We start from the raw sequence: 25173 nt of genomic DNA, 5'->3' as shown, positions 1-25173 counted from the left end.
ATGTAATGAGTTGATTACAATTAGCTAATTTAATCCTAGAGTAATTTTCATTTAATTATGGCTCAGTCTTTCTAAAAAGGTTCCTTTGAGAAATTAGGGGTATTGAAAGCTCCAGCTTTTCCTAGGACCAGAATTTTCAGAAGAATCTTCATCGGTTTCAATTTTTGGTGATAAAATTTTGCTTCTATCTAACCCATAGCCACTTTTATAACTACCCTTTGACTTAACATCTAAGTCTAGTCCTAAATCTTTGAATATATCATCATCAGCTGAGGACTCCGCTGCTGAACTTTTGTATTTTTTATGGTCGACTTCGTGTTTTAATTTATCATATAAATCTTCTTTATCTCTCTGACTTAACTTGGGTGTTATATCTTTGACAATATTTCTCGTAAACTCGAAACTACCTTCACCGGAGTACAAAGGTTTTCCTGACAAACGTGTGATCTTGTAGGGTTTCTCTGTTGTTGTTCGTTTAAAACTTGAATCTTCATCTTTAAATTTATCAAAAATGGAGTTGACATCTTTTGATATTCTAAAAGGACTTGGTCTGAAAGAAGTTTCCTCACTCTCATCATTCTCATCTGAATGATCTTGGAAAGCTTCGGAGTGTTCATTATAGACAGGTATCCTTGGTGTAGCAAAGTCCATAGCTACATGAGAGTTTGGGCCTTCAAATTCATAAGACACATGTGGTTTTTCTAAAGTAGTTCGAGTAGGTGGGAACCTCCGGGGTGATTGTTTGGGCTTTGGTCTAACGGGTCTTGGTTTTCTTTTAGGTGCATCACTTTCTCCCTTGTGAGTTTTGGTATTTTTAGTTTTCGCCGGTCTCTTTTCCCATGTCCTATGTAATTTATGATACTCTTCTAACGTTTTTGGAACTTTGGTCACTCTAGCTGCGACCTTACCCGAATTGCCATCGCGTGAGGCATAATCATAGTCATTCGTCTCTCTATTTTCATCACTTCCTCCATCATCTTCATTGTCATCAAGGTTTACTTTCAAGGTCAAAGGTTTCTCGCGGTTTTTACTACTTGCATAACTTTTCCTGTCCTGGTGGATACGACTTTCTTCAGAACCGTCGCCCTCTGCATCATAATCGTATTCTCGAGAAACTTTCTCATACTTTGGATAAGCATCATCTTTATACTTTGGCCTATAATCCTCATATGACTGACGAGTATTGGAAGGTCTACCGTAATATTCATTGTGCTGGTTTGGACCATGATATGATTTTTGAGGTGAAGAGCTATAACCATAACCTCCTCTACTATAGGTTCATAAGTAGATAAGTACCTCTGTATTAAAATCAAGTGTGTACTTACTTTAAACTTTAAATTATACATAGGTATTGAAATTCAAGTCAATCCATTTGGTCAGATCCATCCTAGGGATGATTCCTGCTTTACATGGCACTCTGGGGTTTCTGTAACATGAATAGGTTCATAAATAAGTAGATAAGTACCTCTGTATTAAAATCAAGTGTGTACTTACTTTAAACTTTAAATTATAGGTATTGAAATTCGAGTCAATCCATTTGGTCAGATCCATCCTAGGGATGATTCCTGCTTTACATGGCACTCTGGGGTTTCTGTAACATGAATAGGTTCATAAGTAGATAAGTACCTCTGTATTAAAATCAAGTGTGTACTTACTTTAAACTTTAAATTATACATAGGTATTGAAATTCGACTGTGCTAAATCGTTGCAAAACAAATAATATTACTTCTTACATATGTAGGCTATTCCCATTTGTGCCCAAATTATTTTTTGGTGGATTTTTTTGGGGAAAGTTAAAATCAGAAATATGTCATAACAAATTTACCACTGACCCCAAATATACCTGTTCCCATTTGGGATCAGCGGCCGAAAATGAGTTTTAAGAAGGGAAAGAATAAGGAATCAACTTACATATGATGGTCAGGCAACACCATAGGATAGATTTGCAAGGAGTCTATCAAGTCCGTATTATCACACATAACTCGAGACAGTTTGCTTTTTCTAATCTCGGCGAGTTGCTCTGGAGTGAAAGACGAAGGCTGATCGGGCAATTCATACCAGAATCTATCACCTCGTCTGATTCGACTCATTTGCATGGCAATGATGCAGGCAAAGGTCGGTCCCAACATGCTTCCTGCCATGGGTTTCTCTGATACTCCTCCTGACCAAAGATCAATCTCGGATGGGTGCCTGAAAAAATGTCGCCGATATCATCAGTGATTTTTCTAACTAGATTGGTGTAGTTCTATTTGATTTTCTAAACCTTAGCCCTCATTGTACAATGTACATCATGTATTACTCTGACTCATTCAGCTAGGAATTGATGAATGATGGCATACCGTGAACCCCATTCTCACCACCAAATCATATGACATGTCGTAATCAGATATACTAATTTCTAAATTTCCCATACGATTTATAGGTAATTCTATAGAAACTGATGTTGTTTGAATTGCTTTGCTGATGTTCTTTTACTTGAGGGTGTGCCATTCTCCAAGAGTCCAGTTTTCTAACTTTGCCGCAGAAACTTACTCATAAATCTTGCTGTATTTCTCGCCATACTTGTCGAATACAGGATTCATTCTCAGGGTGCCATCGTAGCCGGATCGCAAATGTCTGTGCGATAAAGATAGATCAATTAGTTTCTCATTTGTATTGATAGTATCAATTTGATACAGGTGTAACAGTTTCTTCTTTCTTGGGTACCTTCATCTCCACAATTTTTCGTTTACGTTAGCTTCAATAAACTCGCATTTTCGTTTCTTTTCTCATGCTCTTCTCTAGGATTTGGACTAGGATCCGCTCCCTATGCCCCTTATTGTATCCCGTATCCAAACCCGTACCAATACAGGGCATAGAAAGCGGACTAAGAGTCCCTATATTGTTCATATTTCTGAATTAATTATTTATTCCGATGAGAAAATAGATTCATCAGTCGATGCGGTTGAATGGGTTTTCCATGAGTACAGTGGGTCTGTGCCTGCAGTGGCGTAGTTTGAAGAGGAATCCTACGAAGGGGGAATTAGAGGAAATGAAGAAGAAGAAAATGACACAACCAATATACTTAATAACCACACACCTATAAATATCTCAGTCGATGCGGTTGAATGGGTTTTCCATGAGTACAGTGGGTCTGTGCCTGCAGTGGCGTAGTTTGAAGAGGAATCCTACGAAGGGGGCATTAGAGGAAATGAAGAAGAAGAAAATGACACAACCAATAAACTTAACAACCACACGCCTATAAATATCCCTCGCAGCTTTGATCTTCTCCAAACAAGGAAAAAGGAATAACTTCTGCGTACGAAGGGGGAATTAGAGAAAATGAAGAAGAAAATAACACAACCAATAGACTTAACAACCACACGCCTATAAATATCCCTCGCAGCTTTGATCTTCTCCAAACAAGGAAAAAGGAATAACTTCTGCAGCCAAGGATCAATCAGCAAAACGTAGATATGGTACCGTCTCTTTTAGAGGTAGAAATACCCCAGAAATTTTCCATTTACACGACTGAAATCAAGCGGGATAAAGGTGTGATTCTTTTGGTAATCTCTACATTACATTGAAATGAGGGACTTTCCTAACGAATTTCCTGTGTGTAGAGTCTGGTGTGAAAGACTAGTGCACCCGTGGCAATCTCTAATAAACCCAGCAATATGTAACATCAATTAATCGTCCTCCCTTCATATGAAATTCAATTGCAGTGTACCCTGTTCTACTCTCTGTCATTTGCAGAGAGTCAAATAGATATTATGTAGGTAGATCTCATCTTCTTAGACAAGCATTCTCAGGAGAGATGTCAGCTGTAGCTCATCCGTAATGGTAACTTACCCGGGGTTCCGTTTAGTATGAAATCACTTACCTAACGGGGTTCCAGTTAGTGTGAAGTCATGATCCATGAATTGTCCCCAAGCGACTATCATGACAGTACCGGCATGGTCGTGTAAGTTTTCGTCCTGATGCATGGTACGGGATACAATACGAGGCATAGGAAGGGAATTTCCATACGCCCCTGATTTGGCCTGAGTTAGACTGTCCGCATAGGTTGGCATGAGAACCCTGGAGGAAATTTCATAGTTAGAAAAGGCAGATTTGAGGGAAGGGTTCAATAAAACAGACCATCGAAAATTTCAGTTGATTACATAATATTCCTTCCTATAAGATAAGGAAAGTAAAAATCAAAATAAAGCATTAAGAAAAAATAAATAATTGAAGTTACATTCTCCTGAAGTCATTCGGTGCATTATAGCTACCTATAACAGCGGAAGCTACCTATAACAAACTCAACAAACGCAATGCAAGTAGGGTCAACAACTCAAATAAACTTGGAAGTTGGCAAGTGAGCAATGTATTTATTACTTGGCACATTGCATAACTAATTAGTTTCACGGCATTCATAAAACGAACGTGTTCTTATTCCTTTTAGTTTCCACCAGAGGGTTCCTTTTTCGGGGCAACCTCGTCCATCCGGGAGAGAGGAAAGTTGGTTGTAAAATATTTGCCCAGGCCAGGATTCGAACCCAGCATCTCTAGGACCCGGAGTCATTACCTACCTCTGGAAAGGTGTGTTGGTAGCACCCCACGTAGGATGTTTGACGTTGTTGCACAGGCCATCGTGTCGCCTGTATTTGCCAGCCTTACATTCCACATGGGCCATGTAAGGAGGACATATCTCTCGGATGAAAGTTTTGGATGTGTCGATCTCGGGAAGAGCTTTCTCAATCTCTTCCTTGCTTAATCCGTACCTGAAGAGAAGAAATTATGGATTACTCAAATCTTGTTATAGCTTCAATTATTGCCGAATGATCTGAGATCTCGGGAAGAGCTTTCTCAATCTCTTCCTTGCTTAATCCGTACCTGAAGAGAAGAAATTATGGATTACTCAAATCTTGTTATAGCCCTACTTATACATATTAGTTTGATCACTTAAAAATAATTTTATTTCTTTTTTCAAGAAAGTCAAATAGCTTGGATAGCATACTCTCCCATGTGTCATCAAATTTTTGTTGTAATACTAACTTATTGGTTGTTTATTTAAGATCTGGGTAGGTATTTACTTTTTAAGCACTTCCCTAAGACCGATAGATATGGTTTCATTGTCCCAATATTTCTAATTTTGGAAAGAAATCCCAATAAAATTCCCAAATTTTTGTCTTTCCACCTGTAACTTATGCAAGTATTGTTTACCTATGTGCCTTGTTAGTTACACAGAATTCGTAACTACAGTCTCTATTAAAACCAATATTAATCTTACTTTCCTTCTAATAGTCACATGGCCACAGTATTGTTCAATAGTTCGGCTGGTGTCACAAAACGTCACATTAATGTCGTTACGGACGTGTCACATTGATACTAATGTGTCATTGGCATACCTGTAACCTATAGGATCTATAGATATATGTTCGATACATAGATACCTATACTGATCGGGTTACAGGTATATGATATGTGCAGACAAATGTCATAATCGACTAGCTATTGCCACAAAACAAATACATCGTTACGGACGTGTCACATTGATACTAATGTGTCATTGGCATACCTGTAACCTATAGGATCTATAGATATATGTTCGATACATAGATATACTGATCGGGTTACAGGTATATGATATGTGCAGACAAATGTCATAATCGACTAGCTATTGCCACAAAACAAACACGTCTGGACTGTGTCGAGAAAACCCATCTAAAAACAATAATAGATTTATTTATTTCTTGTTCTAATCACAATTTCACGCAAATCCAGCACGGATTGGGTATCTCACGCACTGGTCAGTTCATTCCGTTCATATTTGGAAATACCTTCATGTCGATGTTGGATAAATACACAAACTACTATGTAGGTACAATAACATATCCCTAGATCGAGTAGGTATTGGGGACCTAAGTAAATAGCCAAGTAACAAATGAGGAAAAAAATTGGATGCCTTGGCTCGAATTTGAACAGAATCCATGCCCCGCCGAGCACGGACCTAAGTAAATAGCCAAGTAACAAATGAGGAAAAAAATTGGATGCCTTGGCTCGGATTTGAACAGAATCCATGCCCCGCCGAGCATATCAGCACTGAGGTAGGTACCGAAGCAACGTTTAAAATTTTCAGCAATTCTGCCACAGGATTTTTCATTTTCATATATTGGGGACCTAAGTAAATAGCCAAGTAACAAATGAGGAAAAAAATTGGATGCCTTGGCTCGGATTTGAACAGAATCCATGCCCTGCCGAGCACATCAACACTGAGGCAGGTACCGAAGCAACGTTTAAAATTTTCAGCAATTCTGCCACCGGATTTTTCATTTTCATATCAGTATGAACAAAAGATTGAAAGAAATGGTTCATGTCATTCAGCTAGGAATTGATGAATGATGGCATACCGTGAACCCCATTCTCACCACCAAATCATATGACATGTCGTAATCAGATATACTGATTTCTAAATTTCCCATACGATTTATAGGTAATTCTATAGAAACTGATGTTGTTTGAATGGCTTTGCTGATGTTCTTTTACTTGAGGGTGTGCCATTCTCTAAGAGTCGAGTTTTCTAACTTTGCCGCAGAAACTTACTCATAAATCTTGCTGTATTTCTCAGGACCTAAGTAAATAGCCAAGTAACAAATGAGGAAAAAAATTGGATGCCTTGGCTCGGATTTGAACAGAATCCATGCCCCGCCGAGCACATCAACACTGAGGTAGGTAATACCGAAGCAACGTTTAAAATTTTTAGCAATTCTGCCACAGGATTTTTCATTTTCATATTTCAGTATGAACAAAAGATTGAAAGAAATGGTTCATAATTCTATTTTCCAACATATTCCGGTGTACACAATCTACTTTGTGCAAGTGCATGTTGCAATTGCAAGCCATCAGATAACATGAGATGATATAATACCCTGTCCATCATAAAAACACTAATCTTACACAATCTACTTTGTGCAAGTGCATGTTGCAATTGCAAGCCATCAGATAACATGAGATGATATAATACCCTGTCCATCATAAAAACATAAATGAATGCTTCTATTAACCAAGAATGTTAAGATGCTATCTCCACCTGCATACTTCATATTGAGCTGGATAAAATTCTAGATCTTGATATAGTTATGTTAAGTAGCTGTTTTACATATTTTTATATGTCCCCTGAGTTTTATCATATTATGTCCACTGAGTTTTACATGTCATATGTCCACATCCACCTACACGTCTATTGTGTTACGGAATTTTTTATGCAACTGCTGAGACCTTCCTCAAACTTCTAAATGGGTTAAACACCTATCTTACAGTTCAACATTTCGTAATACTGTTTTTACCGTCTTACCTATTTTCATTAAGATTAATAATCTTTATTTTTTTAATAAAGGGTGTCATATTATGAAGGTCCCTGGGGCGGTATTTCTCAACGGTAGTGTTGGGCATGGCACCGTACATGTCCTCCCATGTGTTCATTCGAGGCAGACCGCACATTTCTCTGAAAATTCACAAAATTTTCATGGTGATATCTCCGGGAAAGAGGTCATCTTTGGATTGAACCAATTATCAGATTATAATAAGTCACTTTGAAAGATGTACATAATTATTTTGAAAGTAATTTTAGGACTACGGTTTGCTGTCTTTTTTAAATCCTTTATTTAAATCTGCAAATTTCAAATGTTTTTTCTGCAGTTGGGAACCTTTGAAATCCATCCCATGTATCTTCGGATCTTCTTATTCAGTGTATCTTACCTAACTTTGGTGTACCCAGGTAGTCCAAAGTCCCGGCCTCTTTGAATGTTGAACGACACCAGATCCAAACCATAGGAGTGGCCAGCTTTCTTCAGGAGACGATTGGTAACCTGGAAATATTTTAGGAGAATATTATCCTTTTGTCTATTGTATTATTTAACCATGAATTGAGGATTTCGTTTTGAACAACTTTTAAACAGTTGAATTAGATTGTGTGAGATGATTGTGCTTTGGTTTGAAGTTGCGTTTTCACCTTGATTTTATTTTTTTAGGTGGTCATCTCAACTCCAAATGACTGTTGAAAAAATAAACCACTGATGATTTCCAATTTAGTGCCCACATATTCTGTTTGTCGATTGGATTCTTAATACTAAGTTTCTGCATAATCCAACCTACCTCTCCGGTGATAGAATCGTCCATAGCTTGAGCAATTTGATTGGACAAACCCATGAAATATTCGTCAATGATTCCAGGTCGGTACAAATCGTAGGGTCGTCGAATGAGATCCGATAAACGTTTGGACGCTGAAATAGAAGAAATTGTTGTCACTTCTCATTTCTGTCTTACCAAGAATTTATTGAAGGTAGACAATCCAAGTACTTATTTAAGGTAAACAACCCAAGAACTTATTTAAGCTAGACAATCCAAAAACTTATTTAAAGTAGACATTCCAAGAACTTATTTAAGGTAGACATTCCAAGAACATATTTAAGGTAGAATTCCAAGAACTTATTTAAGGTTTTTGATTTGTCCTTTGTCACGTGCCAATTGCTGCTATTTGAAAGTAACATACCTACAATTCAAGTACTTATTTAAGGTAGACATTCCAAGAACATATTTAAGGTAGAATTCCAAGAACTTATTTAAGGTTTTTGATTTGTCCTTCGTCACGTGCCAATTGCTGCTATTTGAAAGTAACATACGTATATTCGTCAATGATTCCAGGTCGGTACAAATCGTAGGGTCGTCGAATGAGATCCGATAAACGTTTGGACGCTGAAATAGAAGAAATTTTTGTCACTTCTCATTTCTGTCTTACCAATTTATTGAAGATAGACAATTCAAGTACTTATTTAAGGTAGACATTCCAAGAACATATTTAAGGTAGAATTCCAAGAACTTATTTAAGGTTTTTGATTTGTCCTTTGTCACGTGCCAATTGCTGCTATTTGAAAGTAACATACCTACGTGCTATTACTTACAAATGAACTTGTGTGCTTTACTCCATCTTTCTACTGCTGTCGGTAGCAAAGAGTGTCCAAATCTGAAGGCAGCTGCTGAGAACACATCCATAATGTTGGGGTTCACTCGATTATCGTAACCATCCCAATATCCCTGCAAAAATTAAATGGTGAATGTTGAAATGGGTTCAATTTTCAATACCGCCGTGTATTTTTCAAAAAATATATGAGATCTTGTTTGGAATGTTGTCGTAAAGGTACTTTTCTATTCTATTCGGTCTACATTTTTACTAAAGTTCAAATGCAACATATGTAGTTCTAAGTCATTGTTTCGGGTTTTACAAATTGTAATTTAGAACCCTTCAAAATATTCCTTTTTGTACATTTACATCCATAATGTTGGGGTTCACTCGATTATCGTAACCATCCCAATATCCCTGCAAAAATTAAATGGTGAATGTTGAAATGGGTTCAATAACGCCTTGTATTTTTCAAAAAATATATGAGATCTTGTTTGGAATGTTGTCGTAAAGGTACTTTTCTGAATTAAATGGTGAATGTTGAAATGGGTTCAATAACGCCTTGTATTTTTCAAAAAATATATGAGATCTTGTTTGGAATGTTGTCGTAAAAGTACTTTTCTGTTCTATTCGGTCTACATTTACTAAAGTTCAAATGCAACATGTAGGTAGTTCTAAGTCATTGTTTCGGGTTTTACAAATTGTAATTTAGAACCCTTCAAAAAATTCCTTTTTGTACAAATTTTATGTTCGAAATAAAAACTATGATGGTCTACTCTTACTTCTTTTTCCGTGATAAGGTCATACTTCTCCATTGTAGCTTTACCAAGAACCATGGGTAGAAACTCGTTGTATGTTATGTGCTGTATTTCGGCAACCACAATCCTCCGTGCTTCCTAGAACATCGTAGTGATGAAAAACATTCATATTAATACCACTTCGAGGAGATTATAATCGTATACTGTTGAAAACCTGTATGTTATTGAAAGTTGAAAGCCTATTTTAGTTATTTTCTTTTTTCCCTCTTTGACCCTTTGCTTGTCGTAACCACAATCCTCCGTGCTTCCTAGAACATCGTAGTGATGGAAAACATTCATATTAATACCACTTTGAGGAGATTATAATCGTATACTATTGAAAACCTGTATGTTATTGAAAGTTGAAAGCCTATTTTAGTACTTTATTTTTTGTCCCTCTTTAATCCTTCGCTTGTCGAAGTAATTTTTATTCACAAATGGAAATTATTGTTTAACTTCCAAGTCGCAGATGTCGGGCTTTCAACTTGCCTGATAAAGTATTTCGTCGTCCCAGTGAGGATTGAGTTCGGCTAATTCCTTGGCCACTCGGTTGTGTTCCCGGGCCATCAGGGTGTGCATACATGTCAGAACCAATTGCTCGTTCACTCGGATTTCACCTATAGATAGGAAAAAATGTTAAGGTGTGTCCAAACATAGTGGACCGGCTGTCGATCGACGAGATAAATCTATGTTGTCCAGACAGTGTGGACGGTTCAATCGACATCGATCGATGGCCGGTCGACTATGTGTGGACACACCTACAAGTTGTAATAAGTGTGCTTGTCGTAGTAATTTTTATTCACAAATGGAAATTATTGTTTAACTTCCAAGTCGCAGATGTCGGGCTTTCAACTTGCCTGATAAAGTATTTCGTCGTCCCAGTGAGGATTGAGTTCGGCTAATTCCTTGGCCACTCGGTTGTGTTCCCGTGCCATCAGGGTGTGCATACATGTCAGAACCAATTGCTCGTTCACTCGGATTTCACCTATAGATAAGAAAGAATGTTAAGGTGTGTCCAAACATAGTGGACCGGCTGTCGATCGACGAGATAAATCTATGTTGTCGAGGCAGTGTGGACGGTTCAATCGACATCGATCGACGGCCGGTCGACTATTGGTAACCACACCTACAGGTTGTAATAACTCGAGGGTTGGCTTATTTCCACCAAACTATTCGAAATTTTCTCAGTAGTGTCTAATGTGTGACCGAAATTTTCTCTCGCCTATGTACATCTTTGATTTCAACCCTTTTGTGGTCCTTCAGGCCGGATTCCATTACTAAAGAATCCCAGTGTGATAGTGTGATACGTGCTCACAACACCTATAGTAGCAAACACCTCTAATAGAATTAAAGGACGTACGCGGTATGGCAATTGTAATAACTCGAGGGTTGGCTTATTTCCACCAAACTATTCGAAATTTTCTCAGTAGTGTCTAATGTGTGACCGAAATTTTCTCTCGCCAATGTACATCTTTGATTTCAACCCTTTTGTGGTCCTTCAGGCCGGATTCCATCACTAAACTCTTTTAATTCCATGTTTGTCAAAGTAATTCAAATTATAGGTATTCGAAAAAAAAGTACCTGATTCAAAGCAGTACATTGATTTGTTTAATCGGAGACATCCTTCTTCTGGAATGTCCGTTTTGGGGGGCAGGAGCTCTTTAAGACCATACTTGTCGAATACAGGATTCATTCTCAGGGTGCCATCGTAGCCGGATCGCAAATGTCTGTGCGATAAAGATAGATCAATTAGTTACTCATTTGTATTGATAGTATCAATTTGATACAGGTGTAACAGTTTATTCTTTCTTGGGTACCTTTATCTCCACAATTTTTTCATTTACGTTAGCTTCAAAAAACTCCCATTTTCGTTTCTTTTCTCATGTTCTTCTCTAGGATTTGGACTAGGAATTCCTAGGACTAGAATCCGCTCCCTATGCTCCTTATTGTATCCCGTACCAATACGGGGCATAGAAAGCGGACTAGGAGTCCCTGGGTCTGGCAAAACGAGACTTAATGATCCATTCGTCTAAAAAACTCTCGACTAACCTGGCAAAGTTCTCAGTCACTCCGTAAATAGTATTGCCATCGATCACTCCCGTCAGTGTATTGAACGGTACCCTAGAGCCTAGCCGACAGCCTGGTCGAATCCCGGGGAAAGCTCGCACAAAGTCCTGACATCTGACCTTGTATTTGTTGTAGTATTGGTCGTCTTCGGGAACGGTGATCTCCATACAGTACGGGTTCTTGAGGTGGGCGGGTCGATTGCAACATTCCTCCGGCTCGTTCTTGTTTTTCGAATCTGAAGATGAGAGTTTGTGTCGGTGAAAGTCGTCGGAAAAATATCAAGAACTTAAAGGAGATTGCAAGCAAAAGGACAAAAAGGTGTGATTCTTTTGGTAATCTCTACATTACATTGAAATGAGGGACTTTCCTAACGAATTTCCTGTGTGTAGAGTCTGGTGTGAAAGACTAGTGCACCCATGGCAATCTCAACTAAACCCAGCAATATTATGTAACATCAAATAATCGACCTCCCTTCATATGAAATTCAATTGCAGTGTACCCTGTTCTACTCTCTGTAGGTCATTTGCAGAGAGTCAAATAGATATTATGTAGGTAGATCTCATCTTCTTAGACAAGCATTCTCAGGAGAGATGTCAGCTGTAGCTCATCCGTAATGGTAACTTACCCGGGGTTCCGTTTAGTATGAAATCACTTACCTAACGGGGTTCCAGTTAGTGTGAAGTCATGATCCATGAATTGTCCCCAGGCGACTATCATGACAGTACCGGCATGGTCGTGTAAGTTTTCATCCTGATGCATGGTACGGGATACAATACGAGGCATAGGAAGGGAATTTCCATACGCCCCTGATTTGGCCTGAGTTAGACTGTCCGCATAGGTTGGCATGAGAACCCTGGAGGAAATTTCATAGTTAGAAAAGGCAGATTTTAGGGAAGGGTTCAATAAAACAGACCATCGAAAATTTCAGTTGATTACATAATATTCCTTCCTATAAGATAAGGAAAGTAAAAATCAAAATAAAGCATTAAGAAAAAATAAATAATTGAAGTTACATTCTCCTGAAGTCATTCGGTGCATTATAGCTATAACAAACTCAACAAACGCAATGCAAGTAGGGCCAACAACTCAGCAATAAACTTAGGAAGTTGGTTAGGAATGTATTTATTGCTTGGCACATTGCATAACTAACTAGTTTCCCGGCATTCATAAAACGAACGTGTTCTTATTCCTTTAACTTTCCACCAGAGGGTTCCTTTTTCGGGGCAACCTCGTCCGGGAGGGAGGAAAGTTGGTTGTAAAATATGTGCCCAGGCCAGGATTCGAACCCAGCATCTCTAGGACCCGGAATTCTTAGACAAGCATTCTCAGGAGAGATGTCAGCTGTAGCTCATCCGTAATGGTAACTTACCCGGGGTTCCGTTTAGTATGAAATCACTTACCTAACGGGGTTCCAGTTAGTGTGAAGTCATGATCCATGAATTGTCCCCAGGCGACTATCATGACAGTACCGGCATGGTCGTGTAAGTTTTCGTCCTGATGCATGGTACGGGATACAATACGAGGCATAGGAAGGGAATTTCCATACGCCCCTGATTTGGCCTGAGTTAGACTGTCCGCATAGGTTGGCATGAGAACCCTGGAGGAAATTTCATAGTTAGAAAAGGCAGATTTTAGGGAAGGGTTACATAAAACAGACCATCGAAAATTTCAGTTGATTACATAGTAGAAATTTCATAGTTAGAAAAGGCAGATTTTAGGGAAGGGTTACATAAAACAGACCATCGAAAATTTCAGTTGATTACATAGTATTCCTTTCTATAAGATAAGGAAAGTAAAACTCAAAATAAAGCATTGAGAAAAAATAAATAATTGAAGTTACATTCTCCTGAAGTCATTCGGTGCATTATAGCTATAACAAACTCAACAAACGCAATGCAAGTAAGGTCAACAGTTAACTCAGCAATAAACTTGGGAAGTTAGGAATGTATTTATTGCTTTGCACATTGCATAACTAACTAGTTTCACGGCATTCATAAAACGAACGTGTTCTTATTCCTTTAAGTTTCCATCGGAGGGTTCCTTTTTCGGGGCAACCTCGTCCGGGAGGGAGGAAAGTTGGTTGTAAAATATGTGGCCAGACCAGGATTCGAACCCAGCATCTCTAGGACCCGGAGTCATTACCTACCTCTGAAAAGGTGTATTGAAGAGGATAAAAGCTACAAGTAATACGGCTGAAAAGTAATGGTCGTAACAGGCACTTAGACAAGATTCCTCATACTGAATGCATACCTATAAGTACCTGTCTATTAGATGGCCGCCATCGAGCACGCGAGGAGGGGAAGTTTACCTCCGCTTGAGATCGTTACCCTTCCTCCACTTATATTCATACCTCCATGATATTACCTAGGTCTAGATATGTTAAAGTAGTTCCGCACCAGGTCTCCAATCTATGATACCTCTATGTACGTTTAGATGAATGCTCACTCTATGTATTATGAATATCTTAAAACGCCTAAAGTCCTAATAGAATGGCTAAACTCGTCTAGCCATTGGTTGTGGTCGGCTGCACCGATTGCAGGATGCTAAACTTCAAACCATAGGAAAAAGCCTTTGAAGACGTTTATATGAAAATTCATTTGACAAAATAGCATTGAAATTTACTATCCCCCCGTCCCCCCCAGATATAAATTCAGCCCGTCCTGATATTTTCAGTTCTTCCTCTCTAAAAGCGCTAATACATTGGAGCAACATGAAACATACTGCAGATTGCTGCGTCAGGACCATAATCCGAATAGGTTAGAATAGAATATACCCTGTTTATACCACCAGCGCATACATTGGAGCAACATGAAACATACTGCAGATTGCTGCGTCAGGACCATAATCCGAATAGGTTAGAATAGAATATACCCTGTTTATACCGCCAGCATGAGGCTGAAAAGCCCCCTTAGTCTCACAGTCTAAACAAGGATTTATAAATTTGGTTAGGCAAAATATTTGAAGCATGCTGAATGTTATCTCATGTTGACCATCGATTGAGATGTTAGCATGCTTCAGTGCAGCAAGCTACATATTGCCTATAGGTGTAACTGAGCCTTAACTCTAATCTCAATGCATTTCTATCCTCTCTCGCATACATATACGTATAGCTACCTATGCTATAGCTTGTGTTGAAGATACTCGATCGTATGTATGTATGGATCGTATGTATGCACGAGATTAAGCTCGAATAAAAATTGAATCGAAATGACTTGCAAATAATAAAAGACCGAATCCGGTACAAAGAAAGTCTGAATTATTTCCTGGGAGACACCATCCTGTTCCGCCTTGGAATTGAAAATATTTCTATTCATACCTCCGAGTTTATTAATATCGATATGACGTTATCGAAATTCTAGGTGGAACCTCGGAGATCACTAGGTGGATTTATCTCACCAAGATATTTGAATGGTACGAGATATTGGAGGTATGTACATACCTAGGTATCTACATCTATAGTGACATGGTGCTTTATGCCATCTGCTAATCCAATGATGGGTCCGCCAATGTCTGAACCTAAACCCTTACAAAATCAGAAATCAATAATTTTCCTGGTCATCTAGTCATCAAACATGGATCCAATGAATCTTTTGCCTGAGTCAGTCTACTTTTGCCTGAGTCAGTCTATCATATAAATATTAGATCAGCTCAACTTTAGCCGTATTCGATCTTGAGACAGCTTTCTCTATTGGGCTAAGGTGACCCCTTAGCTTTATAAAGAAAGTTAAAGGTACACATAGGCTGACATGTCCGTTGCATAAAGTCTAGATCTAGTCTAGTCTAAATTATCTATATCGATCAAACACCTGATGGCAACACGATAATCCCAATGAACCAATCTCGATTTTTTTATCAACAAATTGAATCTTAAACAGATTAGTGGCAGAAGGTCAGGTATTTACAAACAATCTAAATAATTTGGATCATTGACTTAATTTTGCAAGAAGATAAGACTCGTTCTGATGACAGTATTAACCTCATAGGTATAGTTGGAGAAATGATATAAAAGACACTCTTCCTGACCAAATTATAGCAAAAAATTTTCAAAAGTCAAACGAACCAAACTGGTTATGATGAAGAAATGTTACTGGAACTCTGAGACCGATTTGATTTTTTTCTTCTTCTTTTAAGAGTAGGAGTGTCCAGCTTAGGTAGGTACTCTAATCTTGAATTTACCTATGAATCCTTGATACCGGTTATCCGGATTACCTAATTTACACCCTCACCCTATGCAAAATTCGAATCAAGTAGGTAAGGCGATTTGACCTTTCAATCGATAATATCCATAGAGCTTAACGATAACATCTTATATGAAACCGATATAATACGAACTTTAAGGCTTGAAATCGGCATGACCTCATGACACTCAACATCATCGTCATCATCAATGTCAAATTTTTCAAACATCTAGTGAAATTGATGAAAAGGTAGCCATCGCCAATGGTCACAAACATCCAGAACAAGTAAGTAATGCATCTCAATAAAAAGTTCAACTATAATTTCTCATAGTGATTATGCTAAGTTTGACTTTTGATCTGGAAGATCATGATTTCTTTCGCCTTTTTTCATGAGAAAGCAGAGAAAGGCATTACCACATTAACAGAGATCTCAATAAAAAGTTCAACTATAATTTCTCATAGTGATTATGCTAAGTTTGACTTTTGATCTGGAAGATCATGATTTCTTTCGCCTTTCTTCATGAGAAAGCAGAGAAAGGCATTACCACATTAACAGAGATAGGTAATTTTATTCAAACCACGCAACCTTTCACGCAATAAAATAGAAAATTATTTTCGGTAGGAAGTATGTTATTTTTATGGTTTCCCACATTTCTTTAATTTGTGATTAATGGAAAAATAATATATGGTTTTAAACTGTACCTACGTGGTATGGATCAAAATCGAAAAATACACCAAATAAACAGACCTAAACCAACAAAACCACATGATTTATAAAAATAAACAAATAAAATATTACCTCAGGTGCATGGTAAATTAAGTAGAGAAACACTGAATAATTGGAGAAAATAATTAAAATAGAAAATTATTTTCGGTAGGAAGTATGTTATTTTTATGGTTTCCCACATTTCTTTAATTTGTGATTAATGGAAAAATAATATGGTCTTAAACTGTACCTACGTGGTATGGATCAAAAGCGACAAATACACCAAATAAACAGACCTAAACCAACAAAACCACATGATTTATAAATAAACAAATAAAATATTACCTCAGGTGCATGGTAAATTGAGTAGAGAAACACTGAATAATTGGAGAAAATAAGTATTCAAATAATTCACGGAAAACGTTAATTGGAAACCACCAAAATTTAAAACTTAGAACACGCGTATATTTCCAACAATTAAAAAAGATCGCGAATTAAAAAATAAAATATTAAAAATCACTGATATGGCGTTCACATGTTGCACGTTGGATAACTCACAGTATAACTGATTCAGTGATTACAATGATAACTGATATGAAGACAAACCATAAAACGTATCAAAATTTAAAACTTAGAACACGCGTATATTTCCAACAATTAAAAAAGATCGCGAATTAAAAAATAAAATATTAAAAATCACTGATATAGCGTTCACATGTTGCACGTTGGATAACTCACAGTATAACTGATTCAGTGATTACAATGATACCTGATATGAAGACAAACCATAAAACGTACAAAAAAATCTTCATCGACTCAGTGGTATCTACCTCATGGTAGAGAAGTCTCTTCAGTTGAGTTATTCTATCCTAGACTTGGTTATAGCACCCTCTAGTAATGTCTGACCGAGCGAAAGAAAATGCTATCCATCCTCAGCAAGAGACTAGCATAGATAGGTATGTATGCAAAAGTTTAAATTGAGGAGCCTTACAGGTACCTTGGTTTTGCCTTCACTCGGAGCTCGGAGGACTTGGGTAGTCTGATCCGAAGGGCTTTCATAGCTATTGTTCCTAATTGGATTTTCACCAGCAAATTAAAGGTCTCACATCGGCTTAGTTCCGTGGAACTTCTTCTACTTGAAGGTAAGTCATTTAAATAGAATTAAAAGAGACAACTTTATCTTGGAATATTATAAACGAGATGCAGAATGATCTAATCTGTAATCTTGCTAGAGTCTATCCTAGACTTGGTTGTAGCACCCTCTAGTAATGTCTGACCGAGCGAAAGAAAATGCTATCCATCCTCAGCAAGAGACTAGCATAGATATGTATGCAAAAGTTTAAATTGAGGAGCCTTACAGGTACCTACCTTGGTTTCGCCTTCACTCGGAGCTCGGAGGACTTGGTTAGTCTGATCCGAAGGGCTTTCATAGCTATTGTTCCTATTTGGATTTTCACCAGCAAACTAAAGGTCTCACATCGGCTTAGTTCCGTGGAACTTCTTCTACTTGAAGGTAAGTCATTCAAATAGAATTAAAAGAGACAACTTTATCTTGGAATATTATCAACGAGATGCAGAATGATCTAATCTGTAATCTTGCTAGAAAACACCCTTGGAATAAAAACCGGATCAAAATCATTACGAGAAATTAAATCAGCCTAGAAATGGTAGAAATTCTTGTCAATTCTTGAACTCTTGGACATAAATTATGCCATGACCGTTTTGGAATGGTGGGGAATCAATTACTTGAATAGTAACCTATGTAGATCGTAGATAACGTGTTTTGGCACTAAAAACTGACCATCGAAATTTTGACCCGATTACATTACTTTCCTTCCTATAGGATAAGGAAAGTAAAAAATTAAAACAGATTGTCGAGAAAATATTACTTCTTATTGATTTTTAACACAAACAAGCTCGGTCGGTCGGTATTTATCAATTAGACTCTAATAGGTATCTAGATATTATATCTTTACGTAATGGATTTGAAATAAGTAGCATTGTCTCAAATGAAGCATATAAACACCAACACAAACTGTTATAGAATATTTCACACTAATCGAATCGACTAATTGCCTCACCAATACTAGCATTGTCTCAAATGAAGCATATAAACACCAACACAAACTGTTATAGCATATTTCACACTAATCGAATCGACTAATTGCCTCACCAATAGACTGCAAGAACCAAGTTGACTGTTGGTATTGTCCATGGATAAGAATATGAGCAGAAAGACATAGGTGTTAAACTTCTTGAATTTCACATTTGGTCGAGGGTGATATTTGAATCTTACCCTCCAAAGGTAAGATTATGGATAGGGATAGATGAACGGTAGAAGCAATGCTCTTGGAGCATAAAACAACGCGCACTCATACATAAATACGTCCCGAATACGTTCTGAGTCCGTCCTGGTACTCAAACTTACCTATGGGTGTTCATACATAAATACGTCCCGAATACGTTCTGAGTCCGTCCTGTTACTCAAACCTACCTATGGGTGTGCGCTGCTTAAGGTGAACAATATCTAAATTTGTATGAAGAAGGGACACTAGATTAGACCCGAAACATCCGAAAAACCACAGGTTATGCCAACTTCAAGTCCATATCTGCATAAATGAATACCTAAATGAAATGACCCCCGTCCATTGAAGAGGATAAAAGCTACAAGTAATACGGCTTAAAAGTAATGGTCGTAACAGGCACTTAGACAAGATTCCTCATACTCAATGCATACCTATACCTGTCTATTAGCTAGGTCTAGATATGTTAAAGTAGTTCCGCACCAGGTCTCCAATCTATGATACCTCTATGTACCTTTAGATGAATGCTCACTCTATGTATTATGAATATGCTATGGGTGTGCGCTGCTTAAGGTGAACAATATCTACATTTGTATGAAGAAGGGACACTAGATTAGACCCGAAACATCCGAAAAACCATAGGTTATGCCAACTTCAAGTCCATATCTGCATAAATGAATACCTAAATGAAATGACCCCCGTCCATTGAAGAGGATAAAAGCTACAAGTAATACGTCTGAAAAGTAATGGTCGTAACAGGCACTTAGACAATATTCCTCATACTGAATGCATACCTATACCTGTCTATTAGCTAGGTCTAGATATGTTAAATTAGTTCCGCACCAGGTCTCCAATCTATGATACCTCTATGTACCTTTAGATGAATGCTCACTCTATGTATTATGAATATCTTAAAATGCCTAAAGTCCTAATAGAATAGCTAAACTCGTCTAGCCATTGGTTGTGGTCGGCTGCACCGATTGCAGGATGCTAAACTTCAAACGATAGGAAAAAGCCTTTGAAGACGTTTATATGAAAATTCATTTGACAAAATAGCAGTGAAATTTACTATCCCCCCGTCCCCCCCCAGATATAAATTCGGGCCGTGCTGATATTTTTAGTTCTTCCTCTTTAAAAGCGCTAATACATTGGAGCAACATGAAACATACTGCAGATTGCTGCGTCAGGACCATAATCCGAATAGGTTAGAATAGAATATACCCTGTTTATACCACCAGCGCATCATGAGGCTGAAAAGCCCCTTTAGTCTCACAGTCTAAACAAGGATTTATAAATTTGGTCTCTATGTATCGTGGATTGTAAATAAATATGTAAATAACCAGAGCGTTGAAATTTAAAGCAGATCCTATATCCTATTAGATACATATGTAAAGCTGGGTGTCGCGTTGCTTGGCGTCCAAACAGTCCAAACACCTTCTTATACGTTTGATACTTCTCGCACTCCCTTTGTTTCTCTCTCTCTCCCCATCCCTTCCTACCTACCTACCTACCTCGTAAAGCAGATCCTATATCCTATTAGATACATATGTAAAGCTGGGTGTCGCGTTATTTGGCGTCCGAACACCTTCTTATACGTTTGATATTTCTCTATCTTCTCTCACTCCCTTTGTCTCTCTCTCTCTCTCCCCCCATCCCTCCCTACCTACCTACCTCAAAGTTGAGAACTTATAAATTATTTCCCTTTGCTGGGTCTAAACCCGGCCTTCCGGTTTCCCAGTCCACACCTTTATTTTATGTCTGATTTCTCCCTCTCTTAGGAGAAGTACACAATATTATCACTGCGACTTTTTACTTTCTATTACCTTTTTTAGATCTATATTGTTTTGTACAACGCTTATGGTACGTGAGATCAATGTGATTTCTTAACACTAAAGAAACTGAGCAATCACTTTCTAGATCTATTGTAACCGCTTTACTTACATGTGACCATTCAGAATGAAGGAGCCTTTCCAACCGAAATACATATTTCCGAATCATCTGCGAGGGAAAATGGGAATTGGATTCTGATAAATCAGGTTGTCCATGTAGTCCAATAAGTGAAATGGAGTTTTTCGCTAATATAAAGTTAATTTTTCAGTTTTCACAATAAATTGTTGTCCCTATAGAAGCCCGCTTCTAGCTAGGAAACCAAAAATTGTACCAGTCACTCCTTGGTCCTTAACCTGTAGGTGTTGTAGTTCATGTGTAAAACGAATGAGAGTCTATGTTAACTCACCTATTCGCTTTCTAGCTTCCAGATATGCCTCATTGATGGCATCATAGGTGATACAGGGTCTTGGTCCTGAATAAGAACTGAAACACAACAGGAAAAGCATTAATTAAACAAAACGAGTATCATTGATGGCATCATAGGTGATACAGGGTCTTGGTCCTGAATAAGAACTGAAACACAACAGGAAAAGCATTAATTAAACAAAACGAGTACCTATTGAGGAGTTGGCAGCGCTTTGGAGGTAAAAACAGGGAAAACGTCCTTAAGGGGCCGACATACCTACCTGAAGTACCTATCAATTTTTCGCGTAATATCGAGGTCATTGATTACGCGGTCACTCGACTACGTCCCTAAAATTGGTTCACGCGTCTGTCCTAATTAAAACCCGGCTATTGGTAGTAACCATATGAATATTATGAATCCCCCTTGTTCTAACAATTGAAAAAGGCAATACCAGATCAACTTGCCGATACAGGGAAAACGTCCTTAAGGGGCCGACATACCTACCTGAAGTACCTATCAATTTTTCGCGTAATATCGAGGTCATTGATTACGCGGTTACTCGACTACGTCCCTAAAATTGGTTCACGCGTCTGTCCTAATTAAAACCCGGCTATTGGTAGTAACCATATGAATCCCTCTTGTTTTAACAATTGAAAAAGGCAATACCAGATCAACTTGCCGACGTAAAGCTTGCTTTATACCTAATAGATATTAGATACTGAGTTTTATAAACCTGCGTACTACATATTGGATCTTTTAAAGGTGCATACCAGTTCTTGGACCTTTTACACATAGAGTACTAGTCTAGCAGATCTTATACAAGTTATAGCGTCTGTTATTTAATAAAACCAATTACTTTCTTCTTCATTATACGTACCTAGAGTTCTTTACCTAGATATTTACTCTAAAGCTCTTCATAAGGTTCCGGTTTTTTATATCAAAACTAGCAACTTTAGTTACTTGAGTCCGGCTATGGATATGAACTTTACGTTATTCCCAATGTAGGTAGAATACTATTGGACGAGTTTGAAGTTCCATTTATTGTTTTACGTGAGGACAAGATTTGTTTCTCGTGTGTACAAAAAGTTGTTTGTTTACGATACTTCGGGGTTTAATAAATAATTGTTATCTAATAGAGGTTATGTCCGTATTCAGTTCAGTATATCTAGACCTCTGTAACCCTGGGTCATCTTTAGGTATCGTGGATTGTAAATAAATATGAAAATAACCAGAGCGTTGAAATTTAAAGCAGATCGAGTTTGAAGTTCCATTTATTGTTTTACGTGAGGACAAGATTTGTTTCTCGTGTGTACAAAAAGTTGTTTGTTTACGATACTTCGGGTTTTAATAAATAATTGTTATATAATAGAGGTTATGTCCGTATTCAGTTCAGTATATTTAGACCTCTGTAACCCTGGGTCATCTCTATGTATCGTGGATTGTAAATAAATATGTAAATAACCAGAGCGTTGAAATTTAAAGCAGATCCTATATCCTATTAGATACATATTATGTAAAGCTGGGTGTCGCGTTATTTGGCGTCCGAACACCTTCTTATACGTTTGATACTTCTCTATCTTCTCTCACTCCCTTTTTGTCTCTCTCTCTCTCTCTCTCTCTCTCTCTCCATCCCTCCCTACTTACCTACCTCGAAGTTGAGAACTTATAAATTATTTCCCTTTGCTGGGTCTAAACCCGGCCTTCCGGTTTCCAAGTCCACACCTTTATTTTATGTCTGATTTCTCCCTCTCTTAGGAGAAGTACACAATATTATCACTGCGACTTTTTTTTAGATCGATATTGTTTTGTACAACGCTTATGGTACGTGAGATCAATGTGATTTCTTAAGGCTAAAGAAACTGAGCAATCTCTTTCTAGATCACTTACATATGACCATTCAGAATATTGGTGGCATACTCGTATATGCTACTGCTTCCGTCTTCATCTTCGTCCAAAATGAAGGCGCAATCTTCTAACTTGTCCACTGATACATACTGGCGTGTTACGTGGGGTAGAATGCACATGACAAATAGCCATATTCAGAATATTGGTGGCATACTCGTATATGCTACTGCTTCCGTCTTCATCTTCGTCCAAAATGAAGGCGCAATCTTCTAACTTGTCCACTGATACATACTGGCGTGTTACGTGGGGTAGAATGCACATGACAAATAGCCATGGTAAAAGTCTGCAACAAAGAATATAGGTTTCTAAGTCAATCTTCGAGAAAGGGTTTAGATTAGAGTTTTTATAAGATCATCAAAATTTGGATAGATTGTTCAAAAATTTTCGGTTTGTCTGGTCTCACTTGACTGAAAAATAATCCGCTTTTAAAAGCTCTTAGCGCTTCTCTTTGGTGTTATTTTAGTCATTACACCTTGTTTCCGACTTGGAGTGTTTGATATGTACCTATAGGTATGTTATTGGGATCAAGGATTATAAAAAAAAGAGATTCCGAAGAGTTTTTATGTAATGTAAATGTAAATGCAGTTTTCTTTGTGTTATTATGTCACAACTTTGGTGCTCACTGCAGCATTGTAGGATTTTCCTAATATCTCAATAATCCTAACATCCAATATGTTTACCTACCATGCTGGCACCGGTCGCTACGCACATTTATATGTCATAGTTACTCATTTTCCTCACGAGGCTGAGTGGGCCCCGTAACGGCCAGTCACGGAATCAATCATTTGCATGATACAAATTTCTTGGATTTTCCTCACGAGGCTGAGTGGGCCCCGCAACAGCCAGTCACGGAATCAATCATTTGCATGATACAAATTTCTTGATTCTCAATAATCCTAACAACCAATGTTTACCTACCATGCTGGCACCGGTCGCTATGCGCATTTACATGTCATAGCTACTATTTCCTCACGAGGCTGAGTGGGCCCCGCAACAGCCAGTCACGGTATCAATCATTTGCATGATACAAATTTCTTGACCCTTTCCTCACGAGGCTGAGTGGGCAATAGCCAGTCACGGAATCAATCATTTGGATGATACAAATTTCTTGACCCCGCCGGGAATCGAACCCGGGTCTCCCGCGTGCAAGGCGAGCGCAGTGAGCCCTGGGGCGTAGTTAGGTATGCTTCTAAAAAAGTGTTGATCTCACGAAAAATTTCACAGAAAATTTAGAGAGTATCAAAGAAAGACAGTGAATCTTGTGAATACCTATTGAACCTTTTTTGGAAATGTCACAGAAAGGGACAGTGAATATTGGACCTCTTTTTTGGAAAACCTTCGAAAACACAAAATCTTTTAAAAGTTACTCCGAAAACTAGGTAAAGAAGTCTTGAGAGGTCTTTTCTCCATAAGTCATACAAAAATTCTGGTTCTGGTGATATCGAACCCTGTTATTCTCCGATTTCTGGGATATCTCACCCATCCGAATGCAATGATACTTGAACGAGGATGGGAGCTGACTTAAATAATATTTATGTAACTAAGAGTATAAAGTGTGAATTCTGTTACAGTTTGTCAACTTTGTTCTTGTCTCCCCATATGAATGAGTGGCAGGCTCGATTTTCGACCTGTGCGAACTTTATAAATGGCTTACCTACCTAAACAGGTAAGCCATTTCGTTCTCGGAACGGTTGACTTTCTCCTATCCTTTCCTCTTCGATTTCGGGAAGATATTTCCTCCGTTCTTACAGTGTCCTTCCTCCTAAGGAAAGAAATAGGGTAGGTGCTAGTCTACAAACTGTACTTTGAATCATATATATAAAAAAATATATATTATACTACTACACTCGTAGAACAACATAGAATCCGTATCCAACACTGAGCAACCAAGGGTTAGCCCTGGGGCGTAGTTAGGTATGCTTCTAAAAAAGTGTTGATCTCACGAAAAATTTCACAGAAAATTTAGAGAGTATCAAAGAAAGACATTGAATATTGTGAATACCTATTGAACCTTTTTTGGAAATGTCACAGAAAGTGACAGTGAATATTGGACCTCTT

At 37.9% G+C, this 25173-nt stretch overlaps 1 protein-coding gene across 1 annotated transcript; it reads right to left on the bottom strand.

Moving 5' to 3' along the window:
- Positions 1-93: 93 nt before the first annotated feature.
- On the bottom strand, positions 94-23234 carry LOC103519779 (peroxidase-like). Its single transcript, XM_026831121.1, has 15 exons — positions 23098-23234; positions 21211-21287; positions 13188-13427; positions 11770-12022; positions 11302-11447; positions 10578-10705; positions 9706-9819; positions 8925-9057; positions 8119-8246; positions 7723-7832; positions 7394-7468; positions 6568-6585; positions 1912-2190; positions 1495-1591; positions 94-1212 (listed from the first exon to the last, which is right to left on the bottom strand). Exons 1-15 carry the CDS (start codon positions 23232-23234, stop codon positions 94-96), a joined length of 3054 nt encoding a protein of 1017 aa, XP_026686922.1.
- Positions 23235-25173: the final 1939 nt, after the last annotated feature.

Source organism: Diaphorina citri, unplaced genomic scaffold (assembly GCF_000475195.1).
Source record: "Diaphorina citri unplaced genomic scaffold, Diaci psyllid genome assembly version 1.1 scaffold67, whole genome shotgun sequence".
Classification (NCBI taxonomy): domain Eukaryota; kingdom Metazoa; phylum Arthropoda; class Insecta; order Hemiptera; family Psyllidae; genus Diaphorina; species Diaphorina citri.
This window is presented reverse-complemented; position numbering and strand designations above follow the sequence as displayed.